General features: G+C 41.4%; 1 protein-coding gene across 1 annotated transcript in view; it reads left to right on the top strand.

The window, feature by feature from the left end:
• Positions 1 to 18,448, top strand: part of COL4A4 (collagen type IV alpha 4 chain) — a 93,777-nt gene that overhangs the window by 15,377 nt on the left and 59,952 nt on the right. Inside the window, exons 4-18 of the mRNA XM_081095691.1 lie at positions 3,018 to 3,152; positions 3,937 to 3,981; positions 4,631 to 4,747; positions 6,143 to 6,211; positions 8,883 to 8,918; positions 10,216 to 10,278; positions 10,597 to 10,632; positions 10,846 to 10,887; positions 11,962 to 12,042; positions 13,178 to 13,231; positions 13,497 to 13,556; positions 14,440 to 14,484; positions 14,801 to 14,854; positions 15,860 to 15,929; positions 16,718 to 16,822. Of these exons, the coding sequence (XP_080951817.1) occupies positions 3,018 to 3,152; positions 3,937 to 3,981; positions 4,631 to 4,747; positions 6,143 to 6,211; positions 8,883 to 8,918; positions 10,216 to 10,278; positions 10,597 to 10,632; positions 10,846 to 10,887; positions 11,962 to 12,042; positions 13,178 to 13,231; positions 13,497 to 13,556; positions 14,440 to 14,484; positions 14,801 to 14,854; positions 15,860 to 15,929; positions 16,718 to 16,822 (1,012 nt within the window). The remainder of the gene's footprint in view (positions 1 to 3,017; positions 3,153 to 3,936; positions 3,982 to 4,630; positions 4,748 to 6,142; positions 6,212 to 8,882; positions 8,919 to 10,215; positions 10,279 to 10,596; positions 10,633 to 10,845; positions 10,888 to 11,961; positions 12,043 to 13,177; positions 13,232 to 13,496; positions 13,557 to 14,439; positions 14,485 to 14,800; positions 14,855 to 15,859; positions 15,930 to 16,717; positions 16,823 to 18,448) is intronic.

Here is an 18,448-nt window from a genome sequence, read left to right as displayed (position 1 = left end):
AAGATAAAATATTTCTGTGGTTACTTAATGATTCTTTTGTCGTGGAAATGCCTGTTCTGGGCCTGCTACCTATACCTTTTTATCATGAAGTTAATCCTGTTATCTACAACAATAAACGCATAACGTGCTAATTAGACTGGACAGCTGAACAACCTTCTGGACGACCTCCTGGATGAAGCTGGGGCAAGGGGGCCCGAGCCCCTTGCACAAATTTCGTGCATTGGGCCTCTAGTAGTTCAATAAATAAGCTCAAATAACTATTCATAGCCACCGTTGTTTTTTTTTTTAGTATTTCCTACTTCACTTTTTAAAAAATCTTTAGTGTTGAAAGTATTACATACTGCCCCTTTTTCCACATTGACCCCTAGTAGCCCATCTGCTATCCCTGCCCCAGGCCTTCACCACCCTATTGTCCATGGGATTTGCATATATGCATACAAATTCTTTGGTTGATCTCTTCCCATCCACCCAACCTTTCCCACCTTTTATATGACATGACTGAATGAAATGGAATTACTGTCTCCATTGTGGGGATAAATTATTTACTCAAATTGGGTGAATGAGCAGTGACTGTTTTGAAGACTGGTATTTGGGAAATTTTCATGAGCAGCTTTCTGACAGATTTAATGCTGTTGTAGAAGGTTTAATGTATTTCTTTACATTTTTATCCTATAGAAAAATACCTGTTAATATGAAAACACCGCATTAAATATAAAACAACGAAGTCTTCCAAAGGCCATTGAAATGTAGGCATGTAGTGTTTTATGTCAGATTTTCCCATTGCAAAGTAGGTGTTGTATTTGCTGTTTAATATGGGTTTAATATGGTGAAACTAAGGCACAAGAAGGCCCCTGTTCTACTCAACCACAAAGAACACCAACTTCACTGCATTCAGGGTCCTTTGCTCAGGTGGGGCGGTGCTCTGCTCCTGGGGGCGGAGCCATTCTCACAGGATCCCAGAGCTGCTCTCAGCCAAGCCCTGGGGATGGCAGTTCAGCAACAAGAGGAAGCTGCACCTTCCTGGTTACAGGGACTTCCCTTGGGGAGGGTGGATGGCGTCTGACTGAATTATTTTATTTTTTAAATTTGTTTTTATTGTTGAAAGTATTACTGATGTCTCCACCCCGCACCCACTCCTCCCAGGCCTTCACCACACTATTGTCTGTGTCTGTGTTATTTTATTAAGCATGTATTGCCCTCTACCTTTCTTCCCATGATGAGGATAAAGAGATAATCACAGGTATAGGTGAGAAGTGTTATTATAGAGGCGTCTTGGACAGGCATCCGATTCTGAAGGGATTCTGAAGGGTGTGGGGGCGAGGGCAGGAGATGGGGAGTTTTTCCCTGGGGCATTGAGAGATGACTTGGGCTGGGGGAGGGGAGGGGGGGTGAGAAGAGACACTTCTGGACAGAACACCACAGTCTGTGAAGGAACAGAGCTTGTTCAGAAATGCAAGGAAGTCAGTGTAGCAGACGAAGGGCAGGGAGGAGGAGGAGGTGGGAGGAAGAACTTAATGCAGACAGCCATTCCTGATTTATGTCTCTAGGGGAGTGTTTTAGATGGCTCTTTCTCAGGTCAGGGCACAGTGCTGTACTGAATGGAGGTCCATTATTCTTACACTGCATTAAACATTCCTCTCCTTTTTTTTCTTTCCCCTCCGAAATTCCGGTAGCTCACTGGATTTGGCCTTTCGGGTCTAAAATGAAACACACTGGAGAGATTTATAGCCAGTTAATTGGCTGTCTCTTTCTCAGTTACCCTTGACTGTGCAAACGTGCATTTTGTTGTTCCTAAATAATACAGCACTCACAAAAGATAATGTTGGAGTTTTTGTATAAATTAAATGTAAGACGAAAAGATAAACTTAATGAAAAAACAGTTATTTCCTGAGCCTTACATTTAGGAAAAATGGGAACTTTTAATGTATGTTGATTAAGTAACCAAGTAAGATTAATGATCAGGTCAGCTGAAGTCATTATTTATTCTTACTTTCAGGCTGTAGCTTAGAATTTTTGCACTATCTAGAGTAAATTTATTTGCCCTCAAAATGCCCCTGAATGGTTTGTGCCCATGTAATTATATTTTATACTTTATTGTTATTTTTTAGCACATATTCATACATTTAAACTTCCTAGAGAATTCTAGGCTTTTAGTAGTTTTATGGATAACTCAATAAATAGCAGCGATTATATAATGATGAAGGGAGCCTGGGACAGGGCAGGGAGCAGGTCGCCAGGGCAGGGGAGGGTGCTCCTGAGAGGCAGGCTTGCTTCCTCCAGGACAGAGAGCTGTGAGGCCTGCAGCATCTGTAAAGGGCAGCGATTGAGCATTCATTCGGTGGATGAGTCCCCCTCACACAGTGCGAGGACAACAGGGAGCAGGAGCTGCTCACCGCTGTGCCAGCAATGTTCCCACTGTGTGTTCTGGGTAGAACTGAGCTCAGGAAACCTCTTTATTTGAACCAAGAGGTGACCTCTTGGTCTTGGAAAGTCAGATTGGGGAAATATAACCTCACATGGAGAGCCTACTTCACACTTACAAGAAATTAAGTAAAAGCAGCTAAAAATAAATGTTTCCCCCTAAAAGGACAGATGGAACATTGGCCATTTGGAGTAAATAAAAGACCTGGCAGTTTTCACCCTGCTTCTAACTTTTATCACTAACATAATGGTAATAAGACTTTTATTATTTTTAAGTTCCTGGCTTCACCAAACAGCTCAAGACTTATAAATGTCATCGACAGAATGAAAGTAATAAGAGAACTATTATCAACTTACAGATAAGTGTGTGTACCTATGGTAATTCCGATTTATTGTACTGCTTAAATCCAGATTGAAAAAGACAGTGGTACAGTTTCTTATTTTTGCGATGAATTAATTAATCATTTGTGTTTCTCTATCAGAGTTTGCTCAACCTCTAATTCTTCAGTTGTCTGTAAGCCTCAGTGGTCATATATTTGCATTAGAAGACGCTACTTAAGAATCAGCTCACCTCCCTTTTTAATCTTCCTTCTTAGGGTCACCCGGGACCACCAGGGCCACAGGGTCCTATTGGACCGCTGGGACCGCCAGGACCCATTGGGATTCCAGGAGAGAAAGGGATGAGAGGGGACAGCGGCCCTCCCGGAGCAGCAGGGGATAAAGGAGATAAGGTAAGTCCCTTCCTAAGGGAAAGCTTCTTAGCCACCCACCAGCACTGCTATGCCACACTTGTTATAAACACGTAGGACCTGCTTGTTTGTGCCTTATAATAAATTAGGTCTAGACTCCTCTTCCATAGCAGCCCTCCTTCCCCAAACCTCCAGAGGAGCTTGTTTATCTAGATCTTTTCTCTGCACTTAAATGCATGACTGCACCCAGGGGGGAGTTGTACCGGTTCATGGCTTTAAAAAAACACCTAAATGATATTATGTGCACCATGCTGGGCTTTTTTTTTTTTTTTTTTAACTCAACCACTCAACCATGTGGCTTAAAGATCAATCAATTTATGTCGATTCATCTTATTCCTTTAAAAACACCGTTTAATATGCTATAGAATGGATAAAGAAAACAATAGTTTCTTCCTTGTTGAGAATTTGAGATCGTGTCCTAATTTGTGTAGAGCAGGTGTGAAAAAGCAATCCTGTGAATTACCTGCGCTCACATTTACGAGTTTGCTTCTCCAGGACTGACAGATTCTGAGACGTTGAATTCCCAGTTTACAGGGCACTGTATGTTTTCTTTCAATTGATGCTGCCAACTTGGCTTCCTTAGGACAAAAAGTATGAAAGGTTCATTCCTAAATGTTGGCGTTTAAGCGTGTGTGAAAATAGGTAACCATGACTGCTAAGGGTTAAAAATGATGAGCATTAATTATTTATGTTTTTGAGGAAATTAACTTGTTAGTCTAATAACTTAGTAACTTTTATAACTTTGTTTTATCATCTGGAATTTTAGGGTCCCACTGGTGTTCCTGGATTTCCAGGTTTGGATGGTATACCTGTAAGTATCCCTACATTTTCTCACAAAGAAGGGAGAAACACTCCTCAAAACCCTTAAAATCACATGTTCAAAAAATAGATATGCACATGGCAAACTCTTCCTTATTTTCTCACCTCAGTGAATGAAAGGGTGTTGCATTTCAATTTTGTGGAATAACTCCAATACCGAGACACTTTACTGAATAGCAAGGTTTTCAAATAGGTTAGAGAAAAACATTCCAAAACAGGAGCCAGAGATACTTCTGGAAAGGAATGCCTACTCATAATGACGGTTTTTACTTGCTGATGAGTCCTAACTTTTGGAAGTGGGTTTAAGACTCTTGTTTCTAATATGAAAACCACATGAAAGAAGGAAGAGATATTTTGGAGAGCTTTACTATTCACTAGAGTCTTTCTAAGGACTTAAAGGAAGGTTTCCTCCCAAATCTCCCAGAATACTCCAAGCTGAATGAATTTAAATTGGGGGCATATTAAAATTTGCTTATGGATATTTACTATGCTACATAGCACTGTGGATAGGGAAGGAATTCTCACAATATGAAGTGGTATGTGAGTCATCATTGCCATAATTTGGGTACCCATATTGCATAATCTTTGTCTTCTAGTGTTCTTGCAAAACAATGCTTCACTTGTCATTTTGTTTCCTGTAGGGGCACCCGGGGCCTCCGGGATTCAGAGGCAAACCTGGCATGAATGGCTGCAATGGATCCAGAGGCGACCCAGGGTTTCCAGGAGAAAGAGGAGCTCCTGGCCCAGAAGGCCCCCCAGTAAGACACCCACAGCTCTCCTAACGGGAATCTTAAGTGAAAGGCCCCACAGTGGGAAGGGCCTGGTGTGCTCACGAAACAGTTAAGACAAGTGTGAGGGAGCATGGTGAACAAGTGGGGCAGCTGGAGGATGAGGACAGAGGTGGGCAGGACCTAGGACACCTGGGGTCTCGTAGCCTGTGGCAGGAGGCTGGGTTTTCTTTTCATGCCATAAGAATGTTTTGGGTGGTTCTAAGGGAGGAAGCGATATGACCGGATGGATGTGCCATTGAGATGCTCCCGGCTGCTGTCATCGGACCAAAGATTATGTTGTTTATCATTCAGGGTTCACTGCAGACTTGTGTGTGTGAACTAGCAGATGTGCAGGAACCCGTCACAACAGGCTTTGAATGGAGTGATGTGATCAGTCAGTGATCATGACTCCCATGTCACTTAGGGGTGATCTGTGGACCCACAAGCTAGCAGTGAAGTTTGTGCTCCATGCAGTTACTTAGTTAATGCAGTGGTAACTGAATTTCGAACCAGTTAGTTGAGGACTAGTGCTGTTTTACTCAAACGTGAGACTGAAATCCATGCCTGTTGGAACTATGGGGGTAAAGGACTGCAATCTGATTGCTCAAGGGACCTGGTGAGGAGCTTACCATGAAACCAGGAGTCTCTCCCATTGGAAGCAAAGCCAGGCACTCTTCCGAGAGGGGTTACCTTTGACATGTGCATGTCTTTTGTAGGAGCTTGATATATGAAAATGGTTAAAATTTTTATGTGGTAACCCAGGTGAGGTATATTAATATATGGGATATTAAGATATCAAGTGTGGGGAAAAAAGGATACACTCAGGTACTTCATTCACTTTTTTAAAATACCATAAATAAACGTGCAGCTACATACAAAAAACTTACAAAAGGAACATGCTGATTTTTAAAATCTTATAAAGGGTGCATAGGCTCTATTTTAAATACAAATAGTAAAATAAATAAACTAAATTTTTAAACAACTATATCTATGGCATATTATTGACAACTGCAATGTTTATTTATAAGAATAATACATGTGCATTATGTTGTGAAATTTCCCTGCTATATAATTAACAAATATCTATTAATACATTAGTATATACTATATATAAACTATACATATATACCATATATTTATAATATAAATAAATTAGTAGATACTCTATCTTTGGAGATTTCTTAATAGATTTTAACTGAATACTGAATGACTATATATGAGAACCTTAAGGTGATAATGACAATGAAGAGAATAAAGAAATCTTCACTAGTGAAATATGACTATAATGGTAATTTTATTGGTGAGTGATATTTCACATAGAAAATAAAATGCTAAAATAGTAATGTGCTTTTCTCCTCTCTTAAGTGAATGTTTTATTTTCAGGGCCTTCCTGGGGAACAAGGAGAAAAAGGAAATTCAGTGTTCATTTTAGGTGGCATTAAAGGTAGTCAGGTAAGCATTCTGATCATGGTGGCTTTAAAATAATTTTTCTCCAACGTAGGTAAACCCATGCATGAACTGAGATTCCCTTTGAAATGTCCCTGAGCATGCTGGGTTTTAAATATATATTGATTTTTAGAGAGAGAGGAAGGGAAAGGGATAGAGGGATAGAAATATTGATCAGAGAGAAATGTCATCTATAAGCTGCCTCCTGCACGCCCCCTACTGGGGATCGAACCCACAACCTGAGCATGTGCCCTGACCAGGAATCAAACCAGTGACCTCTTGGTTCATGGGTTGATGCTCAACAACTGAGCCATACCAGCCAGGTGGCACGCTGGTTTTTATTCTCCCCCTGGTCCTCTGGGATGGCGCCATTCTTCTTGTGTGAAGCACTTGGCATTAGCTGCTCTGGCTGTAACATTCCAACACATACCTCTCCACTATTTTTTGCAGAGTGGCAACGGTACACCATTTCAGGGTTTCTCAACCTTGACACGATTGACATTTGGGGCCAGATAATCACTTGTGTGAGGGCTGGCCTATGGATTGCAGAATGTGAAACAGTATCTCTGGCCTCTACCCGTTAGATGCCAGTAGCAACCTCTACCCACACAATATCTCCAGACATTACCAAGTGTCCCCTTGGGAAGAAAAATTACTCCCGGTTGGGAAGCACTATTTTATTTGTAGTTAAAATGCGATATAAATACTTGCACCCCAGCATACTAGGAGTCAACACTATTGAACTGGAAAATTATGGAAACCTTATAGTACTCTCCTTGGTAAATTAAATGCTTTTGTGTTTCTAGCAGAGAACGGTATACAAATATTCAGAAATAAACTCTTGAATGACCACTTCATCACTCTAAAACAAGTAGCCATAGATAAGAAGAAGGAGATCACTAGATAGAATAAATCAGGAGGAGAGATATTGTACATTTTCATGACACGATCATTTGTCATAAGGTAGAATATTCTACAACAATTAGATAAGACTAGCTCTAGGTTGCTCCTACTAAACCCTGAGTTTCATGCCACCAGAGTGGGCACACCTGAGTGGGATCCCTTTAGTGAGCTCACAGTATTTGTGTGTGGCCTCTATGTCTGTTTATACTTGTTAGACAATAAAAACTATGCTTTTGTTTATGGCTTAAACACCCTAATTAACCTATAATTAAGCAATTATACTATGCCCAAAAGAAATGAAATCAGGGATTCAAAGAGCAGATATTTGTATACCCAAGTTCATAGGAGCACTAGTCACAATAGGCCAGCCGTGGGCAAACTATGGCCGGCGGGCCAGATCCGGGCCGTTTGAAATGAATAAAACTATTGAAAAAAAAGACCATACCCTTTTATGTAATGATGCTTACTTTGAATTTATATTAGTTCACACAAACACTCCATCCATGCTTTTGTTCCGGCCCTCCGGTCCAGCTTAAGAACCCACTGTGGCCCTCGAGTCAAAAAGTTTGCCCACCCCTGCAATAGGCAAAAGAGGCAAGCAACCCAAGTGTCCACTGAGGAATGAATGGATAAACAGAAAGTGGTATATACATGCAATGGAATATTGCTCAGTCTTTAAAGAGAAGAGTATCCTGACTCACGTTACAACATAGATGAACCCTGAGGTCATTATGCTGAGTGAAATGAGTGGGTCACAGGACAAATAATGTGTGATTCCATTTATATGAGGTTCCTAGAGTAATCAGATTCATAGAGACAGGACAAAAAGATTTTTGCCAGAGGCCGGGGGAGGGGAATGGAGAGTTGGTATTTATTGTAAACTGGAAACAGTTTACATTGGGAAGATGGAGAAGCTCTGGAGATGGATGGTCATGATGGCTGCACAACAGTGTGAATGCTCTTAATGTCACAGGACTGTCCACTTAAAAATAGTTAAAATGTAAACTTTAATCTAACGTATATTTTACATTATGTTATATTTTACATTTGAAAAAGAACCTGCAGTCCCTTTGATCCTTTAGAGTAAGTGGAGTCTCAGGGCAGAGTCACAAGTGGTGGATTCGCACAGAGGCAGCGGGGAGAGAATTTCCACGCCATTCCCTTTACGCTTACTCCAGGATGACCAACGGAGCAGGGTGTCTATAAAGGGAGGCAGGGTCTGGCCCGTGGGCCAGAGACAGACTGTGATGAAACGGGACCACTGGGTTCAGAACAGTGGTTCTCAACCTTGGCTGCACATTAGAATCGCCTGGGAATCTTTTTAAAATCCTGATTTCTGGGCCTCCTCCTCCGGAAATTCTGTTTCTTTGTTATGGGGTGGGGCCACAACATAAGTAACAAAGAAACAGAATTTCCGGAGGAGGAGACCCAGAAATCAGGATTTTAAAAAGATTCCCAGGTGATTCTAATGTGCAGCCAAGGTTGAGAACCACTGGTTTAGAACATTTTAAATTGAAAGTTGAAACCTCATCTTGATTCCACGTGCTCAGGACCCCAGCACCTGCCTCTGGTTTTAGCTGAGTAGAAGCAGGATTTGGGCCTAGGAAGAGGCCCATGATCATCTCCACAGAGCCCTCCACAGCTGTCTTTTCAACCTGGAAAAATTGAACAAGCTGCACGTTAGGTCAAACGATTCCTGTGTGTGTGTCTACTTTTACGTCACGTGTTTTAGGAAATGGTGTTGCTCTTTTAAAGCAATGTGTCATTATTGCAGGGTGACAGAGGGAACCCAGGACCGCCCGGCTTACCAGTAAGTCTGAGCAGGCATGTGCTTTTGTGTGATCCCCAAGAGCTTCCTGTCCCCACAGTCTGTATGTGTCACAGCAGGACCAGCAGAAAAATGTGCGGGACCCCCCAGTGCAAAATGAACACGTAGGCCCCTTGTTCAAAAAGTATGAAGAATTTCAAGGTGGTGAGAGCAGAGCATGAAGTCAAGCACAAAACCCCATCTGACTGCACAGGTTACACACCCTGAGGCCGTCCTGGAACCTTGGCAAGCTTCCAATTACCTTCCTCTTCTATGTTTCAACAATCATTTGGTATTGCTGATACATATACAGTCATTGATATTTAGAAGAGAAGTCTGCCCAGACTTCCACATATGTCAGGTGGAAAGACTGCTGAATCAGTCATTGCGTATCATATTTAAAATTTAGGACCATTTTCATCTCCCTGAAATTTGAAATTCGATGATTATGTTAGTCTTTCCAATTTATCAATGTTTACAAGATTATAACTTAAATCAATTTCCACCTTCCAGTTGTTAACCTATAATTTTGCTTGGTGACTTCTGGCTGTGGACAGGAGTACTTACCCCGGTTGATTTCCTTCCTACTTCTGAAGCTTGGTTCTACGTCATTAATGAGATACCTTGATGTTGCTGTTAAAATAAAAACAAATTCATCCTCCTGAAGAGAACAATTTCACTGCACACTTGCAAATCATTTGACCTGGGCAAGGTCAGTGGGAGAGCAGAGAGCCTTTCTCCACAGCTGTCCTTGTGAATCTCTGTAATTATGCCACAACTTACAGGTTACAGAAAGTTGACTTATGGCTTAACCATCGTGACCTCAAACTGGGGACAGCATTTCTATTCACACTGATCTGAAAGGGCACGCTTAAAAATATATTAAAGAATATAAATACATTCATATTTTCATATATTAATGCTAATTAATATTAAAAACTAAAAAGCATCCTGTTGTGTATCAAAGTTATATATGGGATTTAGGAGTAGCTATAACAAGTTTCTTTGTTCTCTACCTATGCTATTACAAAATTTATCTGTAAGTAAGTAGATTGGTTTCTGGTGTTTAATTTGGGCCTAACATAGGAATTTGCCACACCTGCCAGAGCGATTGGCCCACGCAGCTCTGTGCCCTACATTCGAGGCAGAGCTGCTGGGAAGATAGCTGCTCCAGCAGGCGGATGTGTTGGGACTGTGACTCCTTTGGAAGTTTATATCCACCTGGGATTACATGCAGCTCTTGCTGTGAATGATGATTATGGATTTTGGTAAAAAATGCCCCGATTTTTCTCATGTTTAGGGATCAAGGGGTGCTAGAGGACCAGCAGGCCCAATGGGATCCCCAGGAGAGCCGGGGTTACCGGTAAGTACAGCCCTGCTCATGGTGCCCCTCTAAAAGTCAAGTTCCCATCTTGGGTCAGGTACAGGTGGGCTCTTTGAGAGGACACCACCTGATGAATCAAGTGCATGCCCACTCCTTACCTGTGTGAGTCCATCGAGAAGCATGGGCCCCTCTGGGGGGTGGGTATAACAAGGAACCCCCCCCCCCCCCCCCGTAATAGGAAGTCCATGGGTGTTTTTAAATTAAGGGTTTCCTAAAGAGGAATTGGGACAACCAACAAAGACACATTCTGGTTTCTGCAACTGATCTGTGATTTGTGTGTTTTTGCCATTGATTTAGGGACCTCGGGGCCATCCTGGGAGTCCGGGTATGAAGGTAGGCAGCCATGAGGAAAATATACAAATAGGACCCAGGTACAGTGAGACTAACGACCACTGATGTCTGTCGGGATGATGTCTTTCCTCTCACTAGACTTCCCAATGTATTTAATAAGTGAACTTCAAAAAATTGCTTGACCGGAAGTCTTACTTGTAATTATTTCTTTAATATTCAAAAGCAACTCAATTAATGTAGTTTTTTCTTTCTCAGGGCAATCCTGGCATGGGCGTCAAGGGGCAGATGGGAGACCCGGTAAGAATCCCCTTTGCCTGGAGGGCACATGTTGGAATGTATGTGCTGCCCGGGTTGTGGAGGCCGTTCTGATGATCACGTAACTGCGTTCATTGTCTCATCGCTGCCCAATTTAATGGCTGCGAACTTTTCTTTGCTGAATTATTATGGTACCATTACCCTTGACTATAAAATGACAGTTCTGACAAAATTGAACTCTAAACTCAAGTCCATTCACCCCAGCAGGAATAGAGTGAACATTTTTGATACTCTATTATACTCGGAGTAGCAATTTTGTTTAATGACTGATTTGTTTGCCTTAACTTTATCATTTTATCAAAATCCCAAGTTTTACACATAAATAACCAGAACCAGAGCATTTAGCAATACATGATCCTTGCTGCCTCTTTCTCTCACATCGACAGCCCTTTCCACTGAAACGTGAATGTTGGCACGACAAGCTAACGTGTTTCAAAATGGCAGCTCCTCTGGCAGAAGCCTGAATGTGGGGAATGGCTGTTTCAACAACTGTGGGCAAATAGTTCAGAAACTGGCATCTGCCCTGTGCCAGGCCAGCGCAGTGCTGGGTGTGGGGCTTTAGCAGGACAGACGCGATCCCCTCTCTTAGGGAGTCCCAGTCTGGTTGGGTGCATGTGGTACAGCCATTTAGCAAAATGTCACATTGTCAAAGATATATTGGAACACTTCCTGATGTGGGAAGGCGCCTATGATATGATGTTGAGCAGAAAGTATAGGTTACAAAAGTGTACGCTCAATTTTATAAAAACTACAATAACAAGCGGACTCTAAAATATACACTTACTTTAATGGAGATTATCTCTAGGATGGTAAGATTACGGGGCACTTTTATTTTTTAAATTTATTTTTAACAACAAGTGTGTATTAGTTATGAAAAACAATCAATATTTAAAATTATATCATTTATATGTCATGGTTTTAGTTTTAAATCCATGACACATGGGATTTTAAGCATCACATCACAATCCATGGGTGAAAGTCTTCCTTGTTCTAAATTTTATTTCAAAGTAAAGTTCATATGAAATTCGTATTATCTTGATTTTTTTTTTTTTCAAGGGCGAGGTTGGCCAGCAAGGTTCTCCTGGACCAACCCGACTGGTACAGCCACCTGATTCTTGTCTCTATAAAGGAGAAAAGGTAACTTCCAGTCCCTATGTTACTTTGGTAAAGTGGTAATAGCCACCATTGCCTGAACACGTACCTGAGCCAGCCAAGTCCTGAGCACCTACACCCATCACTGCATTAATCCCAACCCCACCTTAACAGGTTTGTACAATTATTAGCCCCATGTACAGAGTTGGAAAATGAGGCTTGAAAAGATTACCAGTGTGTTCAAGTTTACCCAGGCCTAGCTTGGGCTGCTCAACTGTGACATGCCCTTCATCAAATATGCCCCATTAATATTGTCTTTGGTGTGTGGGCTGAAAAAAACACTGTAAGTCCAGTTGTCTTTAGATGTTACATCTGGGCTTGATGTTTTGATGATAGAAAAGGAAACTGATGCATAAAACGGGGCACATAATACACTTTTTGGTAAAGATCCATTCCTCTTTTAGCCTTCAGGGCTGATGTTATGGATGCCACATTCAGGTTCTGTTGATGATGTCAATTACTGGATTAAATTTTACTAATTGGCTCAAAATGAGACATTCCTCTCAGTGGCTGCATTCCCAGCGTGAATCTGTTGCTGTGGCTCCGTGGTCATTCTCCACTTGTGCCCCAGATGTCACACCTCTCACACTGAACTGGCCCGAACAGTGTCAGGCTCATAGGTGCTCCTGGACCTTAGTTACTAATTAGCGACAGTTGAGTAATTTCTTATTTTAAAAATTAATACAATGGATGATTAAAGGCAATTTCTGAGATGGAATTCAATGGGTTAAGTAATAATCCTATATAATAAAAGGCTAATATGAAATTGACCGAACGGAGGAACAACCAGTCTCTATGACGTGCACTGACCACCAGGGGGCAGACACTCAACGCAGGAGCTGCCCCCTGGTGGTCAGTGCGCTCCCACAGGAGGAGTGCTGCTCAGCCAGAAGCTAGGCTCATGGCTGGCGAGTACAGTGGCGGTGGCAGGAGCCTCTCCTGCCTCCATATCAGCGCAAATGAAGGCCTGGGTCTAAGCCATCAGTTGGACATCCCCTGAGGGCTCCCGGACTGTGAGAGGGCACAGGCCGGGCTGAGGGATCCCCCCAAGTGCACGAATTTTGTGCATTGGGCCTCTAGTAATAATAATAAGCCAGATTACATTCATTATGACTTTTAGGGTGTTAAAGGAATACCTGGAATGATTGGACCTCCAGGACCTCCAGGACCCAAGGTAATTTATTGAAGTCACTTTTTAAAAAATTTGTATCATGTGCTAACTTAATTAAAAAAAAAAATTGTGTTCTTTATCATTGCTTTAAATGTCAGTATATGTTACTAGAATTTGTCACTGTGTTATCATAGTCCTGTAGGGTTCCTATTGTAAAGTGTTGATTTCTTTAACTTGCTGGCAACAATTTTTATTTTTCATTTTGTGTTTGCATTTTCTATTGCTGAAATATTGTTGTTTGAACCCCTGTAAATGCCATCTTTCTAAGGGAGAACCTGGTATTGGGGAAAAAGGAGAAAAGGGCGTCCCTGGCTTCCCAGGCCCTCGGGTAAGGATCGTTCATGCCACCCTTAACTTCAGTGAGTATGGAGGCATTTCTTTCTTAAATTTTTATAAAACTAGATCACTACTTCTGAGAGTTCAAAAGTGGGGTTATTTCAAATAGAAACAATAGAATTTTGACAACAAGAATTGTACAATAGCTCAAAGTCCAGAACACCCCTTCTATTGACATCATTTGGATAAAACAGGCAAGCAGGAGATAGACGAACTGGAGGGAAGTAACAGCATTGTGACATTTCCTGTCTGGCTCAGTGTCAGTGTGATAGCAGCTTGGAATTGTTCATTTAAGCGTATTTGATAAAAGAAAGTACTGATGTAGGGGCAGGAGCTAAAAAAGAAGCACAGAATCACACCTCAAACATCACCACGCATGTCGCTAGTGTGGTCCCCATTCATAGAGTGACTATCGAGGTCAGACCCAGTGGACATGGGTATTGTGTTTATTTGGCTCTAGATTTAGTGTTGAGTGGGACAAAATTCGCTTCCATGGTAATTTTTATTGCTGATAATGCTTAGAGCAACTATTAATCTGTAGGCAAATTATATTGCAATGATTTCAAAGATGTTTAGACCAATGCAAGCATTAAGTTAAATAAACTAAAATGGAATAGTAACAACAACAAAATATGTTTTTAATTTGAAGCACTGGTGAGGACATACATTTTTTAAAATTGGTCTTTACCAATTAAAATAGTAAATGTGATAAAGAAATAAAATCTACTTTATATTTATTTTCTTTTATTCAATGACCTTAGCGGATAAGATGAAATATGCATGGTGCAATCCCTTCACGTGAAATAGGATTCCTTGAGCTGCTGCATGCATTTTAATTTAACTCAGTTTGTGTCATTTTTTTGTGAATTTATTAGGGTTTTCCTGGCTCCTATGGATCTCCAGGTTTTCCAGGATTAAAGGTAAGTGTACAGTATGGATATGATAAATACACTTTAATTAGTAAATGCAATTGAGTGTCATTCAAAAGTTGGAACAATGCATGCAAACACACATGCAGAATTGGAAAGGGAGACATAGTCACTTTATGAATTACATGTTTTAACTGTGGGTGCAAAGTCTAAAGCACAAAACTGCTGCAACCCCAAAGTAGTGTTAAGATGTTAAGATTTTGCGCAGAATCTCTGTGAGCATGTGTCGCTCAAATTAAATGACAATGAGATAATTTGTCACCTAGTTACATTTTTTTTAAAAAGGCATGTTTCTGGTTATTTATAGGGTGAACAAGGACTGTTTGGAGCTCCTGGGTCATTTGGATTTCCTGGTCCAAAGGTAAAAAAAGTGAACCTGTCAGAGTACCCACCTGACAAAATTCCACATCCCTTATGTGGTCCAATATAGGTTTAAAAAATATTCCAAAGAATGATTCAAAAATGTAACTTTTGAAAGAGACAGAGTTAATTTTGTATGTATTATTTTATTGCATGTTGTAATGATTACATTTTACATTTGAACAATGATCCTTTTGAAAGTTTAAAAAATTCCATGGGAATCATACAGCATCTCGATTAAAACCAGAGGGAGCTGTGGAAAGCTCTTTGCTTTTACCACCACTGAATTGTTTCATTGCAACCTCTGTGACCTTACATTCAGCTCTAGCCCAGGACAAGCCATGGTAGCACTAAGAGGACACAATGAAGGGGACCATATTTGCTGCTAAAATAAAATGTGGATTCAGCTCTTGTAGGTGAATCAAAACTATTTGTCCTAGAGTGTCAAATCAGACATTAATGCTCATGGTATATTTAAGAAACTTTATGGCTTCAGAGGTATCTAATTTATGAGAATGAAATAATTTTATTGGAGTTAAAAACATTTTATTTTCTTGTTAATTCTCATCTGAGGATATTTTTTCCATTGATTTTTAGAGAGAGTGGAAAGGAGGGGCAGAGAGAAACATCTATGTGAGAAACATCGATTGGTTGACTCCCATATGTGGGGATCGAGCCTGCAACCTAGGTACGTGCCCTTGACTGGATTCTAACACAAGACCCTTCAGTTCATTGGCTGATGCTCAACCAGTGAGCAAAATTGGTGAAGGCCATTTTCTTTTCTTTTGAGAGAACGTTGCTAGTTGGTTATTTATTTCTGCGCATAGGGAAAAGGTCGAATGCCTGTTTTTCCTAGAAATCCATGAACTATCCATTTCTCTAGTCTGCTTATAGTCTTTATTTCTTATATGAATGGACTCTTGGTCCTTATAATATTTATTCAGTGCTAGGCAACATGAAAAAATATTCCTATTTCTAAGGAAAGTCAATGCATTAATGATTCCAGGGGGATCCCGGAGACCGCGGGTACCCAGGACCGCCAGGGGCATTGACAACTCCACCTCCTCCACTCAAAGGTTTGTGTTTCATTCAGGTCTTCCATTAATAATGTGGAAATGGGACTTGAGTGTCCCTGACAGAGGAATATGGCCCAGTATTGCCATAGTTTGCACATCAGGCAGGTTAAATAGGTGAACTTTAGTGTGAATCTATAATTACGCAAGTGCAGGTAGAGATGTGCATCTTAGTTCATCTCTAACGGCATAAGATATCAAATTTTATTTTAGTATGTACACTGTATGCTGGGATTTTTTTACTATGTCACCTTTTAGAAAGTAGGGTGTTTTATCTACTAAAATATATGTAAAACCATTTGACTAAGACCTACCAAGATGGCACCTGCAAGACCAGAGCAGCCTAAATCAATGACAGACAGCACCACTCCAAGGTCATGCATCTGCAGACCAGATGAAAGGCTCATATCTTTTAAAAAAAAATATATTTTATTGATTTTTTACAGAGAGGAAGGGAGAGAGATAGAGATTTAGAAACATCGATGAGAGAGAAACATCGATCAGCTGCCTCCTGCACACCTCCTACTGGGGATGTGCCCGCAAACCAAGGTATATGCCCTTGACCGGAGTCGAACCTGGGACCCCCAGTCTGCAGGCCGACGCTCTATCCGCTGAACCAAACCAGTCAGGATGAAAGGCTCATATCTAAGATATAGCATGTAAAATGTGGAGGGAAACTATAAAGCAGTCTCCTAGTTACATTTCAGCAGGCGTCACAGAAAGCACTTGTGTGGGATTTTACAATGTAAGTATATGCTTATTATATTCACAAGTGTCATTCTTTTTGGCAGGTCCTCCGGGGGATCCAGGACTCCCTGGCCGCTATGGAGAAATGGGGGCTGTTGGGTTCCCCGGTCTCCCCGGCCCCCCGGGTCGACCAGGGGAAACCTGTCCAGGTATGAACCCACCGGCTTTATAAACCAGGTCTGCTCCATCCTCCTCCGCACCGGAGGCTTTTCAGCTCCAGCTGACACTGAATCCCCTTGGGAGTGTTTCAAAACGCCGAGGGCTGTCTCCACCCCAGACGAAGAATGTTGGACTCCCTGGGGCATGGACCCAGGCCTCTGCTGTTATAAAAGTGCCTTTTATTCCTAATGGACAGCCGGGGTTCAGAACCACGCACGCCAACCAGTTAATCACTTGCTGGGAAGAAACCCAGGTTCCTGGGCCGCACCTCAGAAATAGTCAGTCGAGGTGTCAGGGGTGTGGTGAGGAATGTGTCTGCAGAACAGGCTTCCCGGGACAGCGTCACTTGCAGACGAGATCTGGAATCGTGCCAGGGTGCCAGGGTTTCTGTGGGTCTTCTCCACCCTCTTGGATGGCTCTCCCTGTTGATGCCTAATTGTCTTAAAAGTACCGCGCGCTAACCGATTGCGCCACTGGAGCTCCGATACCTAATTGTCAAAACTGACTTCCTCCACCTGCTCCCAGCTTAAATTTCCCACGTGAAATGTGGAAATACAAATTATGAATTAAAAAGTAAAATTTTGATTCAGTCTTAGTTAAAAACACACACAACAAAACAACAATCTTCCTCTTTCCCTCCTCCCCTCCCCCCCAAAAAAATCAAATCCCTATATATGCTTTTCTCCTTCCTCTCTTCCCCCAAAGCGTGTTACCTCTACCTTTCTCTCTCCTAAGCCCCAAGGGTCCAAGTCTACAGGAGCACATGTTCTTTTTGCCTTAAGTCCACCAATGCGTAGAGCCTTTATTATACATAGTTTATTTTTTAATGGTCTGCAGTATTTAGCATGAGGTAAGCAGGGCTTTGGGTCAGCCGCCTGTCATTGAATCACAGCCCTGCCACTTAGTACAGTGGAACAGTTATGCACTCACACTAAGGACTAAGAACATTCCAGGTTCCTCTGCTTACAAGTTGTGTGATCTTGAGCATCTAGTAAACCTCTATGTGCCTCAGTTTTCTCCTCTGCAAAATGGAGTTCTTGTTTAGGTTGAAAGAAGTAATCTATACCTATATCTATATCTATATCTATATCTATATCTATATCTATCTATATCTATATCTATATCTATATCTATATCTATATCTATCTATCTATATCTATATCATCTACTGGTATATCTATCTACCTATATCTACATATACAGTTCTTAGACTACAGCCTGGCATATAGTAAAGACTCACTGATGTTAGCTATTATTTTACTCATATTTGGCCTAAATTTTCCATGGCTCATCTCTAAGGTACAAACTTTGCAGGATTGTTTGAGGAGTAAAGATAATGTGTGGAAATATGTAGTAAAGCCCCAGCACATGTACACACAATAATGAAAGCCATTATTTAACTAGCATACTGTATTACTGATTACCGACAGGGTTTCAGTGGTCTATCAATGAACTTGTTATCCAAACCTAGTAGCTTAACAGAACAACAATCATTATAGTACCCTTCACTCTCTCTGTGGTTCCAAACAGAAGGGCTAAGCTGAGCTATTCTAGATCAAGGACTGATTGCAGGAAGGAACTGGAATGTGAGACTGGCCAGGCATCTCCCTCCTATC

Source organism: Myotis nattereri (genome assembly GCF_964212035.1).
Source record: "Myotis nattereri genome assembly, chromosome: 7".
NCBI classification, from domain to species: domain Eukaryota; kingdom Metazoa; phylum Chordata; class Mammalia; order Chiroptera; family Vespertilionidae; genus Myotis; species Myotis nattereri.
Note: the sequence above shows the minus strand (reverse complement) of the source record. Positions and strands in the feature narration are given on the sequence as shown.